General features: G+C 29.3%; 1 protein-coding gene across 2 annotated transcripts; it reads left to right on the plus strand.

Moving 5' to 3' along the window:
- The first annotated feature begins 98 nt into the window (after positions 1 to 98).
- On the plus strand, positions 99 to 26,988 carry LOC132923993 (uncharacterized). Of its 2 annotated transcripts, none has more exons than XM_060988040.1 (5): positions 99 to 544; positions 17,748 to 17,874; positions 18,037 to 18,174; positions 19,005 to 19,160; positions 25,929 to 26,988. In XM_060988040.1, exons 2-5 carry the CDS (start codon positions 17,748 to 17,750, stop codon positions 25,955 to 25,957), a joined length of 450 nt encoding a protein of 149 aa, XP_060844023.1. In that variant the 5' UTR covers positions 99 to 544; the 3' UTR covers positions 25,958 to 26,988. The 2 variants fall into 2 exon arrangements, with proteins under 2 accessions (XP_060844023.1, XP_060844031.1); XM_060988048.1 differs by lacking the exon at positions 99 to 544 and adding an exon at positions 13,922 to 13,928 and having other exon boundaries at positions 17,746 to 17,874.
- Positions 26,989 to 27,351: the final 363 nt, after the last annotated feature.

Below are 27,351 nucleotides of genomic sequence, written 5' to 3' on the forward strand. Positions count from 1 at the left end.
GACTGCCGCGGCGCGCCTGGAGCGCATTAAATCAATATGGAGCCTGCGAGCGGCGGCGGCTGCCCCTTATAACCCCGCACAGCGTGCGCGACGCCGTTCAGTGTACGTCCGCCAGTCGTCCAGCGCAAGACTACGCCGCCGCCTGCCTGTTCTCCCCCGCTTACTATACACACACTCACCGCATATATATATATATATATACCATCGTGCGCGCACTCCCTCGCTCACTCGATCCCTCACAGTCGTCACTCGCTCACTCGCACACGCGCGCGCAACACGCCCGGCCGCCGACTACCGCTCTGCCGCGCATGACGAAATAAATAATAAACAATAATACCACCGCCGCAGATCACAACTCGCGTACATTATTGTACCATATAGTCAAGCGTACCGTCGTTACGTTTTTATTATACTCCCGACGCAGGCACCACACACGCTCCGCGTACGCAGTCCGCCGCCGTACCGCTCGCCGACCGACGTATACCGCTCCACAGCTCTTCAGCACACGCGTTTTCCACTGACCAGTTATCCACGCACACACAAGGTACGTACTTAGAGCTGCGACGACGACGACGACCGTCTCGATAATATTTGATATTATATACTACTACATTGTTTTATAACGATATTATTGTTATACAATACTTTATTATTATTAAAATGTTCAGTGGCGTGCGGAAGAAGGGATTTTTTTAGGCGATTGCCTTAAGTCTAGAACAGAGTAGGGCACTCCCCGTGATTGCGATAGTGATGTTTAAAAATACGAAAATGTCACAATGTTGTTTTATCGCTGTAAAACAATATCGTATTCACGGCCTAAAAATCTATATTTTGGGTAAGGAGGCCAGTCTATAATATTTTTTTTCGTCTTGCCTCGAGTGAAAAATTCTTCAGCATGTCACGCTGCTTTAAGTGCTATTAATATTAATTTACGATTATATACAGCATAATTATTATAGATAATAACAATATAGTAATTATTATTTTAAGTATTAAAATTACAGTGGTGCACATTTGGCGAGGGAGGATTAAGGGGCTTACAACCACCTCTAAAATAGCTTCCTTCTTGAAAACTCCTCTTTATATATATATATATATATATATATATATATATATATATATATATATATATATATATATATATATATATATATGATGTTTAAGTAATTTTGGGAAAATTATTATCAGTAGCAGCACAACCCTCCTTCAAAAAAAAATCCTCTGTGCACTACAACTACAGCGTAATATTACGATATTAATTTATTGTATTATATATTGTGGTCATTACGAATTTTTCGTCTATATTTGTACAATCATCTGCAACGGGGGTACAGGTGCTTATGAACGGATGTTTCACGAGCATAAATCCGAACTGAAGGGCATGATATTTTTGACGGGTGCGCGGATCGTAAACACCTTTACACGATTTATATTTGCATGGAATTCATACAACTCCCTCGGGATTTGGCATATTTCTGCATTCGAGCAGTAGCCGGTATATTATACAGCCTAAACCGTACACATTGGGCGAAAAAAATTTAACGAATATACCGACGTCGTTATGATATATTTTATTCGCCGTCATGCACCGATCAGACTTTGTGCGCGCTCGTGTTTTCCTTGATATACATATAGTATACGTTTTATCAACCAGAGATAACATGCGGCTGAATCGTCGATACGTATATTATATATTATAATATTATAATATATTTTTCAATAACACATTGCAGCGTGTTGTTGTTAATTGCGCATTGCACAATATCAAGTATTATAATGTATTATTTTATACGTACTTCAAACAATGAGCTGTGCGCATCTATGTATAATATACATAACAGTGGTCTAATTAAGCGGAAAAGTCCGTTCGTGTATAGAGATAAAGTTGGTTTCATCATACAACCCGAAACAATTATATTATAACGTCTGTATAAATAAAACGTCGAGGTTAAACAGCAACGCGATTGTAAAACAGCAGAGTAGGTACCTGCCTTATGGTCTGTACATAACATTTAGAACAATATTGAACTGCTATCGACGACGATGACGTGATGTTTTAAAGATCGCCATTTGTTCCGCTTTAACCCATCACGAATTATATATGTAAATTATAATATATTATAGGTACCTATTACGCGATGCGATTACTGAGTATGTATACCTGCAACCGTATTCGATTTTGTGAACTTTGGAAAAAACATACAATGTCATTCTTTTAAATGCTCTGAAGATGCCGCTATAACTTTACCTTAGGTTACCAGATGAGTCTAATAAAAAAATAGAATATTCAATGATACATTAATGAAAAACCGTAATAATTCAGAAGCTAAAATTGTGTGTAGTACAAAATGCTAAGTATGTAATGGCCTAACTGTTTTTTCTTCATTTTATTTTCGATTGATTGATTTATATATATATATTAATACATTTTGACATATTTTGTACAAAAATATTTTCTCCATAATATGTATTATGTTACAAGCAAAAGTTAAAATCGGGAATATCTCAGAAATGCCCAGGAAAAACTCAAATTGCCTGCAATACTTGAGCAAAATGTCAAATCTCGGCTTTTGCCTTGATAAACCTAGTTGTGACCAATTTAATTTGGTCAAAATCGTAGTAACTTTTATTGTAACATTTTATCACGAATATTAATAACCATACATAGTCAATTTATCGCTGTTATCGTAATTATCTACCCTTGTATTATAGATATACAGATATACCTTACCTATCTTATTAATATAATATTGCAGATGTGAGGATAATAATTAATCATGTATTCATGTATATAAGCATTGTAAGCATCTCAATAACGACAAAAACATATTTTTGTCGTATTTTTATAATTAAATGTAGATACTAACTTTTTTAATTCTTAAAATTGACATTATACCTAATATCATTACATTTTTATTATTTTTTATGTGTATTTAATCATATTTAATTATATTTGAACAATAATATTTATTTTATAACTATTTATATTTAATATTATAGTTTTTAAAACGCTACATTTTTTCTCTAATACGGTCATAATTAGGTTTGTTCGAGTAAAATCTGAAATATGACATTTTACTCAAGTATAGTGGATAGTTCGCGGTTTTCCCGGGAATTTCTGAGGTTTACCCGTAACATAATGTATAATAATTAATAACTATTAACCATGTATGTGTAAAGATTAATAACGTACTCTATGTTATTCATATAGTAATTTAGACTAATTCATGTTTATGTGTAGGTTTAAAATTTTTAAATACATTTTGGGGATAGGACAAAGCACCACGATAATGCAAAGTTTAATATAAATTGTCTAGTACGAAAAATATATATATTCTAGTCTCTAACCGGTTATCGGTATTATATAACTGTTAATATAATTTAGGGGTGTATTACAATTATGACGAATAACAAAAAGTTACATTTCTTTTACACTCGGTTTTACTGACTAAAAAACAGTACCTACAATAAAGTCTTATTCTAACGTAGGTACATCTATATAATAGGTAACAACAAATAAAAAATAAATTATCAAATCATCATCACAATAATATCCTAACTTTAAAATTTATCGTGTCGTTAATTTTTCCGTACAGTATATTTAATGGCAATATTCCTATAAGTATCGTTTTTAGACGAGGGAGCGAAAAAGCGTTCGTAGAAATATCCACGTTTTATCCGCAGAGTGCATATTATTACGATGAAGTAATAATAATATCATACGCATTACGCGTACACCAATTTCGTAGGTGCGTGTAAAACGATTTGCTCCGGCCAAGAGTCGTGTACGATTTATTGTTGAATTCGTCTGCGGGAAAATTATCAGATCGCATTGAGGCACGAAAAAAACCGTAATTAGTGGCCGTATCTATATATTATACAAAGAAACGTTGTAATAGCATATATTATATTGTCAGAGTGGTGAATAAGTAATATATCCGGACGATGGTAATTACTAATTACTGAACTCTATGGCAAGGATCACGATGGCAGCTATCACGATGGTTCTTATTATTTTGCCACATTTTCCATCTACACCAACACACATGATATTGGATATGTAGTATACATATATAATGTATAAACTCCCCGGAAAATTATAAAAATATATATCGTGTACCTACCCGACGCAGACAACATCACCGAGCAGGCAACGCATATTTATAAACAAATAGTGGAGAAAAACGCCTCACATACCCGCGCCGCAACTGGAACATTATAATATTATCCACATGTGAATATTGAGACCAGCCTTGTAAATATATACACACACACGTGTGTATTTATATATATTATATTATAATATATATTCGCCGCAATGAAAACGGTCCGAATAATGTGTCACATATGTGTTTACTCTGTATATATTAAAATGTATTAACAGGGTGATCTACTATGACTACGCATTCATCCCCATTTTTTTCTTCAATAATATGGCGGTTATTCGAAATCTGATTTTTGGAATTTTAAATAAACATTAAGACTATATTATTTTCAAATTCCTTAGATTTTTTATGTTTACTGACTTCTGTTTTTCAAATGAGAATTCCCTCTTTCAACTGTAAATTATTTAGTAGATTGTTTTTCTGAAAAATGAAAACATTGGCATATCAAACTCAAAATTGTCCTAAATAGTACAAATCTTTAAACATTTTAAAAAAATGGTCTTTATAAATAACTAAGTATGTTTGAAAGTTTCAAAAATCAGAATTTGAATAAATCCATTATATTAAAGGGAAAAATGGTGGGTGTGTATTATTTGTGAACCACCTTGTACATATACAGACTTCAGTCACACATAAGCGATATAAATGATAATAAATATATATGATTCGACATGTGTGCTCCGCGACGTTTGCGACCGTCGACATAATGACGTACATTATTATTATGTTATTAATATATATATATATATGTGTGTGTGTGTGTGTGTGTGTGTGTGTGTGTGTGTGTGTGTGTGTGTGTGTGTGTGTATGTGTATGCCGCGTCCGCTGCAGCATCTGTTTGGTTCGGTTCCTGGTCCATGTTGAAATATTTAACACAATGACAATAATAATAATAATAATATAATGAGTAGGGTTGGAAGGTTAAAGCACTAAAAAAGCTACTTTTTAGCACTTAAATATTCACTTAAAAAGCTAAAATATGCGTTATAATAGCACTAAAAATTGGAAACGTGTAAATAAAATTTATTTATTTTTATTCTTTGAAATATTTTTTTATATCATAATAAATTTATGTACAGTAGAATTATTATGGTATAATATGATAAATATATGGTAAATTTAAAGAGCTCAGTGTTCACAGCTCAAGTTTCACGTATATCAACAGTTTCTTCACTATAAAAACGTACGTTAAAACTATTTATTTTTTAATAAAATTTGCTCAACAACGACGAACGTTATTGGCGTGTACTTAAAAATTATTATATTAAGTCATTTCAATTCAAATTTTCAGAAAGATCGTATAGATTTGAATAAAGTTCTTCTCTAATAATAAAAAAATTTCAATATACGAGCGTTTCCAATATTATTTTAATAATTCCAATACTAATTTCAAACATAAAATTAAAATATAAAATATGTATACATCAAAATGTGTTTGGTTCCATTCATATACGAGAGTATACCTATAAACAGCAAAAATTAGGAAAACAAAATTTCGTATACTACATTGGGGCAAATTGAAACACATTTATATCTCATTTATTTTGGATGTTTTAAGACTTATCGAAAAAGTATACTTTTTGGTAGAATTTCTGAATATTACGATATTTACTATTCGTAGAATATTATGTATGCGCTGGTGCGTCTTAGGCAGAAATCTGTGATCTGTTTCTACCCCCGCGAAACGGCGATATAGAATGAAGACGCACATGCTGTCTTTTACGAGACGTTAAGCGTCTGGACATTTTTCCACGATAAAATCGAAAAAACATAAATAACTGTCGATCGCAGTCGTTCGCGTGACTGTAAGCAAACCAAGACGCGCAAATCATATACTTACGTACGTTATCACAAAGCGTTGCTATATATATATATATATTACATTATATACGACTCATCGCAGACAATAAGTCGTAACGTAATCATATTATATACGCGCGTAATACCGTTATGTGTGCGACGATGGCGACGGTAGTGCCTATTATGTACACAAAGACCGGCTATGGTTATACACTAAAGCGAAGTTCCGAGAAACGACTTACCGACGTACCTATAACCAAGGACGAGGAGAAAAAAAATCGGCACGAACGCTGCCTCGGAGTCTGCAGCAACGCGCGGAGTTCAACGGTCGGCTGCGTACACATCACGCGCACACACACCATGCGAGTTGTGCGTACCTATTATATTTATCATTGTATAATATGCGATGTACTGCAAGTTCGCGAGGTTAGTTTTTTATGTGTAGAGAGAGATTCGCGTGCGGGAGTCCTCTGCGTGCGGCGTATATATGCGATTTATATAGTTATAATATGTGTGTAGATAATTAGGTGCCTACCCTATCTATGTATTTTATATGATATTAGGCATATGTGTAATGCGAAAACGGACTTTCCGTGGCGTTTCGACTAGTAGCATTTTCGCCACCGTTTTGTCATATTTAATGATGAATTTATTTAAATTCTAATTTTTGGAGTTCTAGAATTTTAAAGTATATTTCTATCTATATTTAAATTTGTTATACTATTCGAAAATCTTCATCATGTGGCCGATACAAACTTCTTTTTTCAAACGACAACCAACTTTTTTTACAACATAAGTAAATTATTCAGCAGACGAGTCTTTTGAAATCTGAAGTCTTTTAAATTACCTAAATCAACATTCAAACGAATAGTTAACTAAGGATAATCGTCCTTAACAATTATTGTTTTATCAAAATATATATTCAGGATATTTTATATTGGATGAAGTATGTATTCATTATGTTTTTATAACATAAATAGCTCCCTTCCACACCCATTATAATGGACCTATTATACTTAAAGTATACACAATTATAAATTATTAAAAAACTATAGTCGTTCAAATTTAAATTTAGAAACATCAACATTTTCAAAACATTATATGATTAACAATTTACAGGTAAAAGGGTGATTCTCGTTTGTAAGAAAGAAGTTGGCATTACTACAGGACAATTCTTAAATTGCATAAATAAATCTAATCATTTTAAAATATGGACTTGGGGGGGGGGTTCATTTAAAGGTTCCAATAATCAGAATTCGAATAAATTAATTATTAAAGGAAAACACGAAGATGAGCATGCTTGATGAATCGTACTGTATAAATCATATATATATCGGACGGACTTTCGAAAGATTTTCGACTCATCCATTTATCTCTATTAATAATGCAGAGATTACGTATAACTACTGTATAAGAGGGCATAGTTCAGCGGCAGTAGTCGACATCAAACAGCCATCGCGGTGCATCGCCATTTTTTTTAACAATTACGATAATTATTTTGTCGTTAAATCATACTTAGTGGCTAGTAAGGTATTCGCACACAAATATAGTATAATGGACCACATAATACAAAAATATATATAATATTATCGTTGTTGTATATAGAAAGAACCAAATTTGAGCAGACGCCATCATAACTGAGTGTGCCGTCATATTATAATGCTGTGTATATATATAAGTCTACATTTGTTGTCTGCACAACCACCGCCCGTCGTCTAAAATGTACGCCAACCTATTGAATCAAATGTCATCTGTCGCGCCACTACGACGACGACGGTCACAAAACGCTTTCTGTGGGTCTCCGCGTCAGATTAAAATATTGTAGGTATATGCACCCGGGTTATTGTTGAAATTAAAACGTCTATTCATTTTGGGGAAGCCATTGTGCACTACAGCCGACACCATACCATACCCTGCAGAGCAGAACGCGATCGTCGAATAATAATAATAATAATAATAATAATATAATAATACAAATAATACAATATAGAGGTATATAAATAATAATAATAATAATAATGGAGGATAGCTGTTATTAATACGATATATTTTCTGCCTGAAATATATAAAGGACGTCACCTACATGAGCTCGATGTACAATAATAATAATAATTATTTGCGATATGTCGTTGGCGTCCTGCTGTCGTCTCGCCATCAGGCGCCTCGCGCAGACAAAATCGCAATATCTGTATCCTGACAATGCAGTTTATCGACCGTACACCTAAGTTATTAAACGAGAAGAAACTGAGTCTCACTGACCTCGGATCGGGTTTCCATAAACCGAATTTAGTCGGTAACCGATATTTATAGCTATCCACAGTACGCCATCCCTTCGTGTGACCTTATGTTATGCACACGTTTCAAACGCCGATTTATCATTATCATGTAATATCGCTGTAAGTCCTTCCATCATCGCGGTCGCGTTTCGGAAGTTGCCGGCGAATGTATTGTTTTTCCTTTACGTTCACGTTTTCTTGATTTTTGTATTTCTGCAATCACTGTTTATAGAATAGTCTGAGTGGAGCGATACTAAGTCAAACAGATTGAAAATTAAGTCTATATTAAAATACATATGTAATGATACTTCTTTATTACAAAGTCCCATGGGCAACAATTGACAAACTTCTTCTTGATAAATTCGTCAAATAGAATTATTAGAATTAGATAAGTACATAATATTAGATTTGACTCTAATATTATGATTATGGTCTTATTGATTATGGTTTTCAAAAGTATTTAGTTAAACAGAATATTTCTTTAGATGAAAGTTGCACTACAAATATATATATATATATATATATATATATATACAATATTATTGGTTAAGACACCCTTAGCTTCGATTTTAAACCCCTATAGGGTGTTAAAGAATAAATCACAGTGCTCACTTCTAACGTATGAATTTCATTTTGACACACCCAAATCGAAAAAAAATTTGCTTATGTATAAGTTACAATTGGTTACAGAAATAATTTTTTTTTTTTAAAACCCTATGTCATGTGTTACTATGATAATTGTTTTAAATAAAAGAAAATAATATTTTATTTATTGTTAGTTTTTAAAATGTACACGAAAAAGCATTAACTTTGTGTCTGTATAGCTTATAGATTCAAAAACTATTCGACCAATTTTGATGAAAATTTTTAATTTTTCTTGCAGAGATATAAAGCAAATTTAGAAAGTAATTTTAGCCACGTTTGAAAATATATTAAGATATATTAAATTTGGATATAAAATATCTAATTAACTACAGGCGGATTACCCATCTCGGTCAAACTAGTACACAAAGCTAGGTACACCCTACGCCGATTTTCCTTTGAAAAAATAGACAAATATAAAATTTGGTTCTATGATATTCATATCGGTGTTTCTTGGTTTTAGTAACGATGCATCAGTTCACTGAAAAATCGGCATTAGTGTATATTTTTCTTTATGAACTAATTTTACCAATAAATATATAGTTAAGCAAAAATGAAAGTTTTGCTATGTTTATATATATATATATATATATATAATTATAAATGTAGGAAGTACCTATATAGTTGGAAGCTGCTTTTCGATTTTCTCAATAGTTCCTCCATGTCTTCAACTGCAGCGTCGTCAGAAAATAAAAGTGTAGAGCCCCAATCAAAGCTTATTAGACGCAAGTTTTTTATATCTTTGGCGATTATTCGTCGCTTTAAATTAATGTTTAACGAAAAAATAATTTAAAAAAACACTTGCATTATAACTTGCGACCGAACGAGACCTGATCGTTATATTATGCTGTCCGGTTATCGTGTCATTGAATATATAATAATATCAATCAATTACAATCAATTCAGTGTACTGTAGCGGTCATTATTATTATTAAATTGATCTCTATTTCTCGAGTTTATATTATATTTGTACCGTTCCAATGTCGATATAGGTATATATATCGTATACATAAGCATATATTGTAGAGCTAATAAGAGCTGTACAGTGTACACACAATTTACACACTCGTGCGTAATATATTGCATAGTTGTTTGTATATTATTTTACAAATAATTTTAAAATTGTTTTCGCTCGCGATATATATTAACAAGAATATTTTTCAATTAAGAGCTACTGCACCGCGAAAACGCAATTAACTCGCGTTATAACTTGAGCATAATTTATGTGGGTGAACAACGGCTGAACTGATAAAGTATACGCACACAAGTATTTGAAAACTTCAATTAGAACGAATGTGTAATTACTCAAGTAATAAATGTATATTATGATAAAAAAAAATTGTTATTACTATACATTTGAAAACTTTTCAAATTAAAAGGTTTTTATACTTAAAAACATATACATTTATCCTTATAAATATTATTTTTATGATGTTTACATTTGCTACAGTAGAAAAAGCAAATTATCATGGAATAATCAATAAAATGTGTATACACTGCATTATGGCCAAGTATATTATTTCCTATAGTAATTTCATGAGTTTATTTAAGACAAAATTCGTTCTAATAAAATCGAACAATAACCCGCAGCACGAAAGCTTTACTGTAGTACATATTCCCCTCTCCCGATCATACGTTCAAGAATGGCGAGTTTCAAAACATAATTTTGAGGGCAGTTTGTTCCTATTCCCTGAGGTGTTCGAAGTGCACTTAAATTATTCAAAACAATATGCACACCACAATTACACTTTTGCGTATAATTAATGGATAGCTGAGTTACACTGGTATTATATCGTAACTGCAGGCACACGTCCGTATTACATGCATATGGCCTAACCTAACCTGTAACGGAATGTCCACTGTGAGAACGGTTTCGAATGTTTCAATGGTTTCGATCTAAACAATAAACCACACGAGTACACGACTAACCTTTCGAATCAATTCAAACCTAAATTCTAAAGCATTTACAATTTTTCAAGTTGAGTGGTTAAATTGCGCGGTGCAAACCGTTTTATACGAGTCGAATATCACTTTTTCCCTAGCACAAAAAATATTCGAAATTTATGCCCAGAACATGATTTAAATTATCGTAATTATCGTATCATACTCGTAAATATGTTATTCAATTCATATAAAGTATAATATATTAGGTATATCTGTATTCTGAATTCTGAAATATTAAACATTTTTACATTATAGTTAGATACATTACCGATTTTATTAGCAGTATGACTTATTAATTACTATAGCAAAGTCTAGGGTGATCATTGACCATGTATCCTGTTTAAAGCGATATTATCCCTTTTTTGAGCATCATGTCTTCTTGTTCCGACAAATTTCGAACGGTATGCTTTTTGTCCAGTTTTTAGTAGATAATCTCGTTTTAATCCTGTTATCTCCGTGTTCAAGAAAAACCGGCACATAAAATAAAATAGTATTATTACTATTTTGTATTGAGTCACTAGTTTCTAAAACTAAAGTTAACAGCTATATAACTTATAAACAACAGTTTTGTGTAACGAGCATGGATTGACAACGAACAGTTGTCAGCGATAAGCATCATAAGACATATTCTTTATTGGCGTGTTGCACAGTGTAGTATGTATGTGCGGTAATACAAATGTGCCTTATTACTACAATAATTTTAGGAGGCAAAATTGCTTATACCGGTTTTTTGTTTATATGAATATGGTAAATATGATTTATCCAAGAGTAAACTAATGTGTACAAATATATGGATTACTATTTAGTATTTACTCAAATAACCACCACATAACAATTAATAATAAATAACTCAACGTTAAATTTATAATTCTAGTATAATTTATCGTATTGATAATTACTCGTATCACTCATTATAATTTAAAGCGATGACTATGGTGGTTGGTCAATAGTTACAAAATACATTTTAGTTAAATCATTTGTATAAAATAAATGTGTAACGTACACCAATATAAAGATTTACAGTAATAATATGTTACTCTCAGACGTTTAACACTGACTGAAGGCCATTTCCTGTGAGTGACTTGAGCTGAAATACATTTATAAATTATGAATAATGATCATGTGTACATTGGTACATATATCTGTACATATATACATATATATATTATAGCTGCAACCGCATTATTTTGAAATATTTTTTTTAAACAACACCCGCATATATATAATATTATATATAGTTTACGAGTCATAACATTTCAAAAGCACTTACAAACAACTGAACATATACTAAAATATTAAGTATTTATATATATATACAAGTACAGTGTTATTTACGTATTTATGTAAGTGACAATAAAAATAACTTGAAAATTATATAGGTGCATAGTTTGATCTTATGTATAATGTCAAAAAGTTTTTTTTTATTATCCAGAATTTTTTTTTTTTAAATATTATGTTTGATGTATGATAGTTACGATATTAATTAATATTATTAATATTAATATTACCCAATAATTGTATATAATTAGATAAGTTTGATTGTTTTTTTTTAAATATGATGAAATATTTTTGGCAACAACCTACATCATAAACTATTCATGTCTAAAGCATTAATCAATGCAGAAAAACTTTTTTTTATTTAAAGGTTTTATTACTGATTTGACCAATGCACATAAAGTAAGCGCAAATTGGCAATTTTACTTTGAGATTAATAGAAAATTAGATAGATACATTTTATTTATTCAGTTGAATTAATTATAACAATTTTTTTTATTATTATTTTATAATACTACAGTGTTTTACCCGAATAATTGTGTTAAATTGTTTGTAGTTCAATGATTTAACTGATTTAAGGTCAGATTTTATAAAATATATCCCATATACCTACTAGATATACCCTTGTTACAAAAACGTGAACGCTTTATATAGGGTGTTTTAATAATAATTAAAACTTTAGATACGTATATATTTGATGTCTGAAGTTACATTCCCAAGAGATTCAAAAACTAATTTCGTCCAAAATGCAGAACAACCCTTTATATAAAACAAAATTATACTATTACATCGAGAGTAATAAGTCCGTGTCAACCTCAAATTTCCATAGGCAAAAAATATTTGCTTGTCGAAAACTTTTATTATACTCACTTATTTTAGTGACTCTATTTAATGGAAATTACACAACGAAGAGGATTTAAAACCAAACGTTTATTTTTTCTAAACCAACAAAACTGATTGTTTTTGTTCTTTTATATTTCAAGTACACTACTACACTAAGTTGTATTTTTAAAATAATTGGTTGAATTTTATTTTGAATAAAAACCAGTAGTTTTTCAGACTTTAATTTAAGCTGCCAGCACATTTCTGCTGACTACCTGGTACCTACACATTAAATCAAACAATAAGTACCTAATAATACAGTTATTACTTCAACACGATGTATAATATGCCTTAAAAAATAATAATATCCCACGTTTTTCAACTAAAAATATGACTTAGTAATTTTATATACATTAAATTTAATAAATTGTTTAATATAACATGTTATAATAAATAAATAAATTGTTTTTTTAATATTCTCTTATTTTTATTGAAACATAGTCAAACAGGTGTAACAAATAGTACAATGTATAATAATATACCATTTAATATCGATCTTGAAATTTTTCTTTAGTGGAAACATCTAAATATATAATATATATGTTATAAATATTCATAATTCCATTCGGTAGATAATCTCGTTAATTTTTTTAAGATTTGAATTAAAATTTATAAAATGTATTTTTTAAATTACTAAAAATAAAGAGATTAAGAACATAAATGCCAAAAACACTCAACAGAATGAATAGGTTCTCTTGATTAATGGAAATATGATTTTCCTCTTCTTATCTCATAAATTGGGTATACGATATATTTTCTCCTGTTGTCTCTGGAAGGAGGTGGTTATTGCTGTCATAAATACTTCATCCTTTTCGTCTTTACCGGTCGTTAACACCGCAAAAGCCAACAAAGGCCACTGATAAAATTGATGACTTTTATTATACCTATTATATATATATATATATATTTATATATATAATACACGTGCATACACGCACACACACACACACACACACATATATATATATATACAGTGCGAATAAACCAAAAACTTGGCAATCATCCACCGGATATACTAGTAAAGATTTATACAGCACATTTTTTGGGGCGCCTCTTTTGCCCGACCTTCCAAGACGTTTATCTTTGTGTAGGTGATAATTATTTTCAAGAATACGTTCCAGCATTATTATAGCTATATGCAGTTTTCTGCAGACATGTAGGTCATCGTTAATTCATTGTATACTTTAAAATATACAAAATATTACAGTTTTCTTTCAAAGTTAAGAATAATAATTTTTTATCGTATTTCAATATTCTTTTATAATATAATAATAATCCTAACTTGAACTGTCATAAATTAAACTAAAATATGATAGCGGTATCAAATTTATATACTAGTTGAAAAGTCTGATAGCTATAAAGTATAAATATTAAACAAGTAACTAATGTAATTCGGCCATATTTTATTAATTAAAATTATCGTTTGAATATTATTTTTAAAAACTAAATAAAATAATTCTTATGATATATAATATATTTTTAAACTTACTAATTTCCGATGAATAAAAATTGTCATTTATTGATCCACAAAAAAAAATTATAAATGTATCTATATTATGAACCATATTTATCAATGAATTCATAATGTATATATATCGGTATATATATATTTTTATTTTTAAATTCAAAAAATAGTTTTAATTATTTAGCGAAAAAATACAACTCAAATGCACGCAAAGGTAAAAAAAAAATCGAAAGAGCTGATACTAAATTGTATTTGCAGATAAACCCATAATAAGACAAACCGTTATTTTAACTGCGGCTGATAACAATATTGTACTTGGCACTACAATTTAAGATAATTTTCTTTTGTGCTGAGCATAAACCATTATATCGCAATATAATTTTGACCAATTAGGTCATATAAAGTTGGATTCGAAATTGTTTGATAAATTGTATAAACATTGGTATAAAATACCACTGTAAGAAAAACTTATACAAATTTTTAAAATTTGTTTTAAAAAAAAATCAATATTTACTATTTACATATTTTACCAATTTTATTTTATGGCATTCAAATTCAATTATATTACTATAATTGAAACGTACTCGCTCAACACTTTTACTGTGTAAACCGAATCACCGTTGCCTATATATTTTTTTCTAATAAAACTCAATCGAGTTGGACTGTATGTACTTTTACAGTTTTACCACCATGTACTTTTTAAAATTACTCATATATAGAAATAAAACGGAACGGATTATTGGAAAGTCACACATACAATAATCGCTTTATCCTGTGGTTCCGTTTTACAACACAAAACCATATTGATATATATAAGACGCGATATGAGATTTTAGCAAAAAAACTTGTAAACACATAGGTAGGCACTCTTAAAGTCAAATAAAAGTTAAAGTGTGCTCATATGATAAAAAAAGAAAAAACCACAATAGAATAGATAAGAATTGAGTATAATGAACCGTGATTTCTGGTTGTATGACAAATTTTAAGGGTCTACGTGACTCAAAGCATTCAAAAGTTGTAGGTATTATATTATTATATATAGTTTACAAAACACCATAATAACGTAGACTACGTGTACAGGGCTCTTAAAACCTTAATCATATACCATCAAATTTACATTCATCTGCACAACGATAAGATTTTTGAATGTTAAAGCTCCGACGTACCTAAGAACCGTATTAATTCTTTCACAACAACTATTATAGGTTTTAACGATTAAATATTATTTAAAAGCCGGTACTATACTAACTTTTACAACGTAGTAATATTATTATAGTATGCTATTTATTTATTATAAAATGATAAATGTTATTCCGTTTTATAATCTTCTCATGACCGTTATCCTTTTGTACAGGTTATATGTCAATCAATATTGCTATTTAAGTAATAAAAGTTATGCGCATATAAGACATTATATTATACGTAAAATATATGGTGCTGATGTTATAATCTCATTCTGATATTTTGACCTATCTAGATGTGCTCATATATATTATGAACAAGCATATATCATTATTTCTAAGTTATTAATATTTAAAACATCGGAAAGTAACATAATAGTACTGTATTCAATAAATAATTATAAAAATAAAGAACAAATTCCTGATGAATAATTAAATAATAAATATAGAATAAATACTGAGATGACAATCGCGGACGGTCACAGACTAATTAATTAAAGAATATGGCCATCAATTCAACTATAGAATTTTTGTTTTTAATCATTATCATTTATAAACACAACTCTAAAACAAATCAATAAATAATTTCAACGTTTTAAAGCACCTCCCTTTATACTTAACAACTTTCTTTTTTACTTAACATTATGCGTAGCTCACTTTACTAGTTATCTAACATAACAAAGAACAAAGACAATAATAAAGTAATAATACACATTTACTGAGCAGTGACCACTAATTTATAATTTCTGTGATCAAAGTGTCATGTTCACATATAGAGTTTACGAACAAACCGGATGGAATACGGGACCACATCAAGGAACGTGACTGTTTGAAACAAAGGGTAGTACCGAGAAGGTTTTTAATACTTACATCACGTTCGAAAAATAAATGGTGTTTCTCCTATTTTTCAATCCCTCTTTGTGAAGGACCAATCAAAGCATTTATTTGTTATAACAAAATCTTGTAAGGCTGTTTTGGTTTTCAATTTTTCGTCAAATACACGGTCGAACGAAACCTAATAATAATAAAATATTTATTTATATCTATATGTGTATTATTGAATGTGTAACAATAAACATAAACCGTGCAACATTATATGTATTACAATAGTACAACACACATTGCAAAATGGATTAAAACTTAAATCTTATTTTACCCAATAAAATTAAAGTTTCTGAACAGGTACAAATTGTGAGACTTATTATTTTTAGTTAATAAATCTTTGACTGCCATTTTAATAATTATTTGTGGATGTAATAATTTTAAATTTTGAATAATTTAATCTGAAAAATTCGTTTACCGTATTAAATATTTGCTATGAATTTAAAATGTGTACGATTATTACATTTAATTATCTATTTTATGTTTATTTCGGCGTAGAATTTATTTTTAGCATGAGTTATTTCCCTAAAGAGTACTTGACCCCAGGACGTATATTTCCGAAAATGTCACTCGCAGTTGTTTATTATTTCAAACTTTTTAAAAGGGGCGTACGTTGGTATACTTTTCGGGGTTTTTATTCAATTTTAGTTAAATTTATTATATCCAACCAAACATAATTTATTGCAAATATATTCTTTGTATTTTACGGTTCACTAATGACTGATTAACACCTAGTAAAAATATGTTTATAATTTTAAACATTTTTTATAATGCATAATGAAAATAAAGAAATACATTTATTTGTTACAATTATGCATGATGCATGAACGCCATAAATGTAATATAATTAATTTCATTAAAGTATTATGTAACGAACAAAAAATAAGCTGAATGTATATTTTTTAATTGTATTTTTGTATGTCTTATAATGTTTTTACACACATATTACATATTATATGTCTAAAATTTATAAACCATAAAATTAATATTAATAAATAATCTGAGTATTATGGTAACCACCACTTCTCTCATACGGCATTCGAGCAATTTACATCAATAAAATCGACCTATAAACATATTTTGAATTTATTAAACATGAAATAATTTTTACTACACTTAATAATGTTGGTATTATTGTTTAATTAAAAAAAATTAAAACACTACTGTTTTTCCAAGCACATAATTTATACAATTTGATAATTTTACATTATTGATTTCGTGATTTTTATTTCAGATGAAGTGTTTAAGTATCATAATGGTTAGCCTGTTGTTAGTTGCCATTGCAATGGTCAGCTCAAACGAAACTGGACTGAACGAACAATCTTTGAACCGTTTGGCCAGAGCTGCCAATGGCGGAAAAGGCAAGTATTCTTTGTTAGGTACCTTATATTCTATATTATCGTATCTTAATATATATTTCTTTATATTAAAATACGATATTAATATAATTACAAAAAAAACCGAGAAAAATATACTTATGTCTTTTTCAAATGTTATTATATTTGTTATTATATTTATAACAGAAACCAACTGTCATTACGAAAAGTCACAGTGGTCCCCGTGTGATGAAAAGACCAATGTAAAGGCACGCACGTTGACACTGAAGAAAGGCGACGAAACGTGCGAGAAGACCAAGAAGATCGAAAAGAAGTGCAAGAAAGGTACGAGATTTATCCGAGATTAATATTTAAGCTGTAACACCATCTAACTATAATGTGGCATGCGATTATTGAGGTTTTCTTTTAAAATAAGTCAAATATACTTACTCACTATATTATGTGTATATATTATATTGTAAATACACATACAAACAGACAAAACGGATTATTTGATCTTATTAAAAACCCATTATAGAATGATTAACAAGACGACAAACGAATCTCTTCCTGTTTAAAAACGGCCTCGGCCACCTATATCTACTTGACAAGTTACTAGGTGCTTTATAAGTTGTATAGTTTTTTGGTGTAACATTTTAGTTATTAACTACCGAAATGATAACAAATGGCAATCATCGACATAGTACTTTGGCTCTGTTCCATCTTTATACAACCTTTTAAACGTTTGAAAATACTAAAAACAAGCTGTTGTAGTAACACCACTATCGGTATCAGATCTTATTTTAACGTACAGTACTACAGTATAATCTCTTATTTTAAACAATAGCTAAAAAATAACAAATATGCTATAATTGCGATGTTAATTATAATATACTATTTTCAATTCAAAAATTCTCATAATTTTATCTTATAATAACATAAAATATCAAAACAATAGATTTTTAAAAATTACCCTCACACTCTCATCAATCATTAACTTTCTGCTTTGAGTAACATACATACATTCATACATACATACACATATACATATATACATATATACATACATAGTACGTACATACATACATACATACATATCATAACTATAAAGCTTTTAAACAAAATTGAAATGCATGTATATATGGTTGTACGTTTTGGGTCGTGTGTTGTTTTAGCATGCCGGTATGTGAAGGGCACATGGAGTCAATGTAACTCGCATAACGAGATGATCAGGACGGACACGCTCAAGGATCCGTCTACTGAAAACTCAAACTGCGAGAAGACCAGACAGATCACGAAAAAGTGCAAAAGCAAGGGACGGGGTAATAAAGGTAACAATATATGTATTATGTATATATTACAGGGGCCAATATTAACAACGCATTAACCTTAAAATCATATTAATACCTATATTCAGTGCTCGAATTGGGGGGGGGTGACGCAGGCGGACGGAGTCCGCTTTCATTTTTTCATAGATTTCAGCGTCCCCCTTCATTTAATTAAGCGAGGAAAAATATTAGCTTTATAGCACCTTACTATATGTACAGGGGGTGTGGGGGACGAAGTTTACAACGGGTTACTTTACAATTTATTTGCTATGGAACGGTGTTTACTAAACTAAAACCAGCGTTCGTCCTCAATTTTTTTTCCAATTCGAGCACTGCCTATATTATAATATTTATAATTATATAAGTAACAACATATTATGTAATTAGATTGAGAAAGATAATAGTTTTTTTTTAACGATCGATTCACTCGGAAGTACCAAATACTATATTTTTAAATCTGAAAAGAAATGAGTTGAGGAATTATTTCTGGTAAAAAAAGTAAAAATGTCTCTCCATACTTTTCAAAATAATCTGAAAAAATTAAAAAAATTAAAGTTAAACAGAAATTTTAACAAATTATTTTGTTTTTTGTTGTACTTCAAAAATAAAAAAACGATAGGGATTTGAGATTTTTACCAAATATTTTAAATTAGAATTTTCTTGACATGATATAGTTTTTAAAATATCTTGGCTTTTTTGTGCTGTTTATAGAAACTTGAAATGTTCTGTTTTCTAATTTTTTTTTGACTAACGGTATAATTTGTTTTTATTTGCAAGAGTAAAACAGCTTGAAAATTAAGTACAAAATTCCTCATTAGTTGTTCTTACTAGGTAGTTAATTCTCACGAGAAAATACTATGAAATTTATATGATGCCAACGAAAATGTCAAAATTCAATTCTGATGATTAATAATTATATTATACAAGAACGCTACTCTGCGCTCGGGGCTTACCGCTTATATAATATTGATAAACCGGGGACTCGCAAATTGTTCGTTTTGGATTGTTATGCAATGCTGCGCTTCGTTATATACAAACGATTCGATGTTTGCGCATTTAACACCAAATCCCTCTTTTGTCACAGTGCTACACGTATATGCATAAGGTATAACACTAACATATAATAACTGTGTAAATAATTACAAAGGATAATATTATCACTCGCATTTATGTCGTATATACTCTACTTATATACATAAATTATATTGCAAATTCACTAACTGGCATTTACTTGTTCAATAGTTAATATATACTGATTAGCTTTTCCGAAGCAACTAACTGTACAAACAATATAATATGAAGCGCAATAACATATGAAACTACAATGCTACATCTATAGTTTTGGTACTGATAATTTCCAAGACTTTTAATAAGAACGATTGACTCAATACACAGGCAAATCGTTAAAGTATTGATGAGATAATCATAGATGAGAAATGGTAAACTTCTACAAAAGTAGATAATAATATATCTTACATAGGCAGTGCTCAATAATTCACGACAAAATCAAAATGCTAACTACTTACAATAATCCCATATAATGTTTTATAAAAAAGTTAAACAAAAAATAACTTCTATAAAAACAGTATTATTGTTTTTCATAAAAATATCATTTTTTTAATTATGATAATTATTATTGAATTATTTCATATTCAAAAAAACAAATCAGTTAAACAAAAAAAATAGTAATAATATGTTAAAAAATAAAAACATTACATGAAAAAAATTGTAACGACATATTTGATATTTTCAAGCTATAGACTAAGAAAAAATATTTCAACATACCTATAAACCAAAAAACAAAAAAAAACTTAACATATCTACAAATAGCGTACAAAATACCAATAACATAAAAAAAAATCCTCGATACCACTGTCGTATTTCCAAACACAATGCATAAAACGTTCCATGCGTGTTTTATTATAATTCTACTTACAATTTATTTATATAAACGATAACCCAAATTATTATATTTACTAAATGTTATTTAAAATTTGTCAAATGAATCTTTTTAAAATCTCTTCAAAAGTAAACTTGTTATATTATATTTTATATTATATATTTATTATATTTTTATTTTACCAAAGACCGTGCTTTTGAGACATTCTAAACTTTTATCATCGAGTAAAAAGATCAGTGTAGGAAATTACACAATCTTTTATTTACAAGTAAATGGGTTATTCGTGTAGAAGTTTACATTTGGCCATACACATAGCTAGACAGAAAATTCGATTTTATATTGATAATTGGTCTACCGAAAAAAATATACCTTTTATCGTTTCAATGTATAAACATTGATAATATTTTTTTTATATTAAAACAACAATTTTTTCAAATGAGATTCAAAGGTCGATAATAATACCTTTTTTGATCTATAGGCTACAATTACAGTCATCAAAACAAACCAACTTTATATTATGTTAGACACTGGTTGTAAATATATTATATTTATATTATGTATATTTAGAACGTTCAAACGCACTTTTATATCGAACAGACCCAAAGACCGTGTTTGCGTATAATATAATAATTAATCGTAAGATTATAATAACATAATATACCGAGAATATAGATTCACTTCCTAATCGTTATTGCATTGAATATTCAATTAACTGCAGTATCGCTATCGTTGCATCGCGTTTCGATTAACTGCAGACTTAAATAAATTAGCGATTTAATCGAACCCAACCCCGCGAAGTTTTTCCGGAACAAAATAAATGAAGTTTCATTTATTTCGTGATTCCGGTATGTATGTATACTTGGCAATCGGTAGTCACTGCAGCGGAGTGGGGATGTTCGTTCATTTCCGTATTCAAAAATATTTCCGTCTGCAGCATATAATACAAATTATACATTTATATAATGTTCAATAAGTATGTATTTCAGTATACCCAAGAAATCGATCGATATAAATAATTGTTTCGAAATGTTTTGCCTCTATGGGCTATGGCTCTGTATGTATTGCAATAATATATACTGAACATCACGGGCTTTCGTTCATTTTTCGTAGTTTTTAAAGTGTACCTACTATGTAAAATGAAGTAGTCATTAATTAGAACATATTTTATCATGTAAATTATTTGCAAATTATTTTTTTTTAAATTTTAACATATATTATCAAAATCAAAATTTGAATGAGTAATTTTTGAGTTCTTTAACTATGTATACTAATAATAAGATGGATAAAAGGTTCATTATTATAATCAGTTTTGAAGATATGAAGACTGCGGTGATTTGAAAATGTTAGTAATTAATATTAATCTATTATCATTTATAATTCATAAAAATGGACCAAAGTTTCAAGTACCTATTCTTCAAATTTTCTATCGATTTTCTAGTATTTCTTTGTAAACTATATTATTCGTTTCAATAATCAGAAATATAGTTGTATAAATTGGTTTTTGAGCTTACACGGAAGTAAGCAACATAGCAGTGTTATCCTCGTGCATTTTGTTGATTATTAAAATTACGCCTCTTATGTGGTTCAAACTTTATTCAATTCGTTATTTATACTCGTCGTTTACATACAACACGGCGTTCCTTTTATACCTTTATGTGCGTGTTAGCCAATTGTTTTAAAAACTAAAACTTGAGTATTAATTAACTTATAGAATCGGATATGGGCTTAAAACCTTCTCTACAAGAATGAACGCACGGTTTTACACTGTTGTATCTCGGTTTTAGTGTACCTTTCGATTCAATGGGAAATCGTTATATTTTTAATAGATTGTTTTAATAATTATTTTAAAATTAACTGAAAAAATATCAAAAATTCCTGTAACAAGATTGCAACTCCGCCTACTTGGTCCAATCGTGAATCTAAATTATTCTGCAAAAACTCACTCAAATACACACAAAAAATTTCATCAAAATTGGTCCAGCTATTTAGGAAGAGTTCAGTGACATATAAATATATAAAGATTTATAACATTACACCCTAGTGAATATTTCTGTGGGTGCCCCCCTTGTATCTGACAGTTCTTTCTGTTACACTCTGTATCATACTCGGCCGGATGTCCGGCCGTGCCATTTCGGGTGATTGTATAGTCGTAATAAACAAGTGTCGGACGTAAGGGTAGGCTTGGGGAATACAATAGCCGTATACGTAAAAGTGAGGCTTGCTAGTATTTTACATATTATTTTAATGTAATCGCGTGTTACATGGTGTATAGCTTGGCTTATTTATTATTGTGCAGATCGTCGAAAAATTTGGGTTCGAGAATTTATCGCGTGATCGGGGAGGATGTCACCCGAATACACACGACCATTGTCAAACCATAAAATGTAATATATACAATTTTTCGCATACATTATCGTAGTGGCATGTATGTATGCCGACCCAAAAATACGTATCACGTATGGAACACTATGATTATCCTACCGGGAATTCGGCTTCCAGCGATATTTCTCTGCTACAAAATATCTCCCATAACGTGTATATGTTTCGCAAAAAAATAACGACGACCACAACTCATAAAAAACAAGTTTATTGCGCCAAAGGGTGACATTTTTAATATTATCTTATTATTTATTTGAATATTTAATTTTCTATGATTTTGATGAAAATAATAAACGATTATGATTTAAAAACAATTTGCGTGCATGTGGCAAATACGTATTTGGTATTTGAATAACATTGTCGGCTCAGTTATTACTTTATTATCTACATAAATTACAAACTATAAGGTATGTTCATTTTAAGAAACACAAAAATAATCTATACATAATATGTAATTAATGTCGTAGTTTAAATATGCTAACTCAAATATTTAGCCATTGTATATGCTATTTCAAACGATAGTTCTTCGTCGCGATAAAACACACAATACACCCGCAGTTATACAGGTTCTGGTTTTGGTTTTTTTTGGGGGGGGAGGAGAGAAATCTATGTTGAAAATTTTTTTTAAAAAAACCTAATTCAAAAATATTAATCATTTACCGTTAAAATTGTATAAAATATAGTATAAGCACTATATATTCAAGACTATAATATTATGTCAGCGACGACAAGTCGTTGGACAAAAGCCGAAATATGTCACGACTCACTAACACGCGCATTGTAGGTACTACAGTGGCAATATAATACTATTATATTATTGTGTGAGACTGTGTGATTATAAACACTCCCATACTCCTATACACGTGATACAGAGCACACGTGTCGTTTATTTTTAGCAGTAACATGATCTTCAGTCGTATAATCCTTCGTGAATTAACGACACGGCTATTTCCTGCTCCTCGGGGCAGGCGACATGGCATGCATACATTTATAAGTTATAATGCACATACATCATACACACATTGTGTTTTCACTATAAACAAAGTCGTCGTTTGATTAAGAATTTTCGTCGATCTATGGTACCTATATCCATTATAGTGTTTCCAGGGTACTTGACAACTATTTAAATTACAGTTTAAACTTTAAACCATAGGAATTATATACGAGTTTAAAAAAAAGATACTATAATATCGATGATATTTTTTTGTGATTGTTAGAAGTCAACCGTTTAATCTTAAATATACGCGTCAGTTACCCACCTAAGCAGTGGTGTACACCAGGATAAGAAGTAGGGTCTACCTCACCCCTGTAAAAAATCTCTTCCTTCCAAAAAATCTTATTTACTATCATAATCAATATACAATGTAGTTTTATCAATTATTGCTATTACGTTATTTAGGGCCTGAAGAGATAAAATATACTCTAATTATAAACTAAATTTGAGACTAACTATATAATTTGTTTTAACCAATTATACAAAAAAATTTCAACGAAAATAATGCAAAATATATATACTTTTATCTTTGTTTGAAATTGAAAAACTATAATCTGTTAAATTGTATGAACTACCAATATTAATTGTTTTACTATTTGGATTTACGAGTATTGTCTGTTTATAATCTAATGATTATGATTTTTAAATGTTATCTTTTCCTGATTAAGTACAAGATATTAGAGTCAAGATAAATATAAAAATAATCATTTTTCCAATTTTAACGTTACAGATGCTATTTATTAATTTACCTTGTGAGAAATGGTATGGGGATGAAGCCCTCTATCTTAGATAAAGATATCTCTTATCTTAGATAAAAATCCTAAACAAACTAAAATCTTACGTATGTTACTACCCCTAAGCTGAAAAGATATATATGAAATAAGTCGAAATAATTTCTCCTGGCGTTAAATGAATGAAATATGAATAAAATATTATACAACAAACGTTCGATATATAGATTCCAATTTTTTTTTTTTTTGTTACCTCGTCCCTCGATTCCTATTAAACTTATATTCATTGTACCTTGTTGTAATTATGCGTATTGTCTAAACCTTATAAGACAATATAATTTACATAGAATTCGTATATATTCGAAAACGGATGACAGTCATGGTTATAAGTTACATCTATAAGTTATAATATAATATTATTGTAGCAAATTCAATTTAAACTTCATTCCTCTAAGAGATTTTCATAAAAGTGGTCAATCTTTTTCTATAGCATTATCCATATTCGACAAAAATACGGCCATAACCTCTTTAGATTAAGTTAGGTTAGGTTAGGTTAGGAGGACTATGTTCAAAACGTCACTGATATGCGTATTGTATAAAGATAATTAGAATTGGATTGATCGAAGTAATTGGACGCCCCCGAAATCCAAAAACCGAATTGATGATTCCCCCCTTTCCCACCCGTACAACTAAGATTTACCCACATCTAGTCCTAAATTCTATATATTTATGTATGAAATTTAACTGTATCTTAATATGTGTTACAGGTAACAAGCAAACACGCAACAGGCAGTAAGCACGACAAATCACCATGAAAACACGCAAACAATAAGCGCGTAAACGTGTATAACAAAACAAAAAATAAAATTAAAAAAATATCCAATAAATTTCCGTCTCATCATCTCCTCTTCTTCCTCGTCCATCGTGTGTGTAACCGTTCAAACTTCAAGTATAACATTCACCCCATCCCCGTTGTCACATTCAACTTCAATGATTTTGCTTTAATCGTATACAATATATACATAATAATAATTAAGTTTAAATATAATTATAATGTTATCTATCTATATATATATACATTAACATATTATATTGTGATTGTATTATATATTGAAATGATAATATTAATATCTATGTACCTATATTATAATATATTATAAACGATGAACAGAGTGTTTTCGTATCGTAGGGTTAATTTTCTAGATCATAAACATAAAAAAATTACATTATAAACTTCAAAAACAAATTTAAGATCAAATCAATATATTATATTATATTCTCACAATTATTATTATTATTATTACTATTATTATTTTTTATTATTTTTACTACTCATATATATACATTATAATAGCAGTTTCGAACAATTTTTTAATACATAGATATATAATAATAATAATAACATTATTATCTATTTACGGTGTTTATTTAGAATCATGATATATTATATTAAATTATATAAAAATCATGATAAAATACGCTTCATTCCAAAAGTTCAAACGATAAAAACATTATTATTTTAGAGCGGTCTTCTGTTGCTGCATCTTGATTATCATTATCATTATTATTATTTTTATTATTATTATTATTATTATTATCATTATACTATTATTATCATTATTATATTATTATTATTTTTTTTTTTTCATTAATATATATTATAATATATTATATTATATAGATGATGTACGAATAGTTTATATAAGTTGTTTTTATAGGCTTGATTTGTCTAGAGTAGGGGATATATTATATACTCCTGACTTTGATTCTTCTAATTTTAGCAGCGCATGATTTTGTAAAACCAATAAAAAATTTTCAAAAAAACAATTTTTTTTTTTATTATTAATAGTCACAATTTTTTCCTGATATTATAGCACATTATAATAATATAATTTATTATGTATCACCAAGCACAACTACAACTGGAAATCATAAAACACATCAATCAGCAAATGTACTTAACACGTGAGACATTTTTCCATCGTACACTATTAATAATATAATATCAAGCTATTTTTACACAATTGGCATCGTAATGAACCGGCTAAAGTACAACCTGCAGTCAATTATTTTTATTTGTATACTATTTTCCAGTCATAAAAAAATTACAAATAAATGATATATGTATCTATATATAATATAAAATCGTTAATTTTCTTACCACATGCTATTGTAAGTATTAAAACGTTT

Source organism: Rhopalosiphum padi, chromosome 1, assembly GCF_020882245.1.
Source record: "Rhopalosiphum padi isolate XX-2018 chromosome 1, ASM2088224v1, whole genome shotgun sequence".
Taxonomy (NCBI): domain Eukaryota; kingdom Metazoa; phylum Arthropoda; class Insecta; order Hemiptera; family Aphididae; genus Rhopalosiphum; species Rhopalosiphum padi.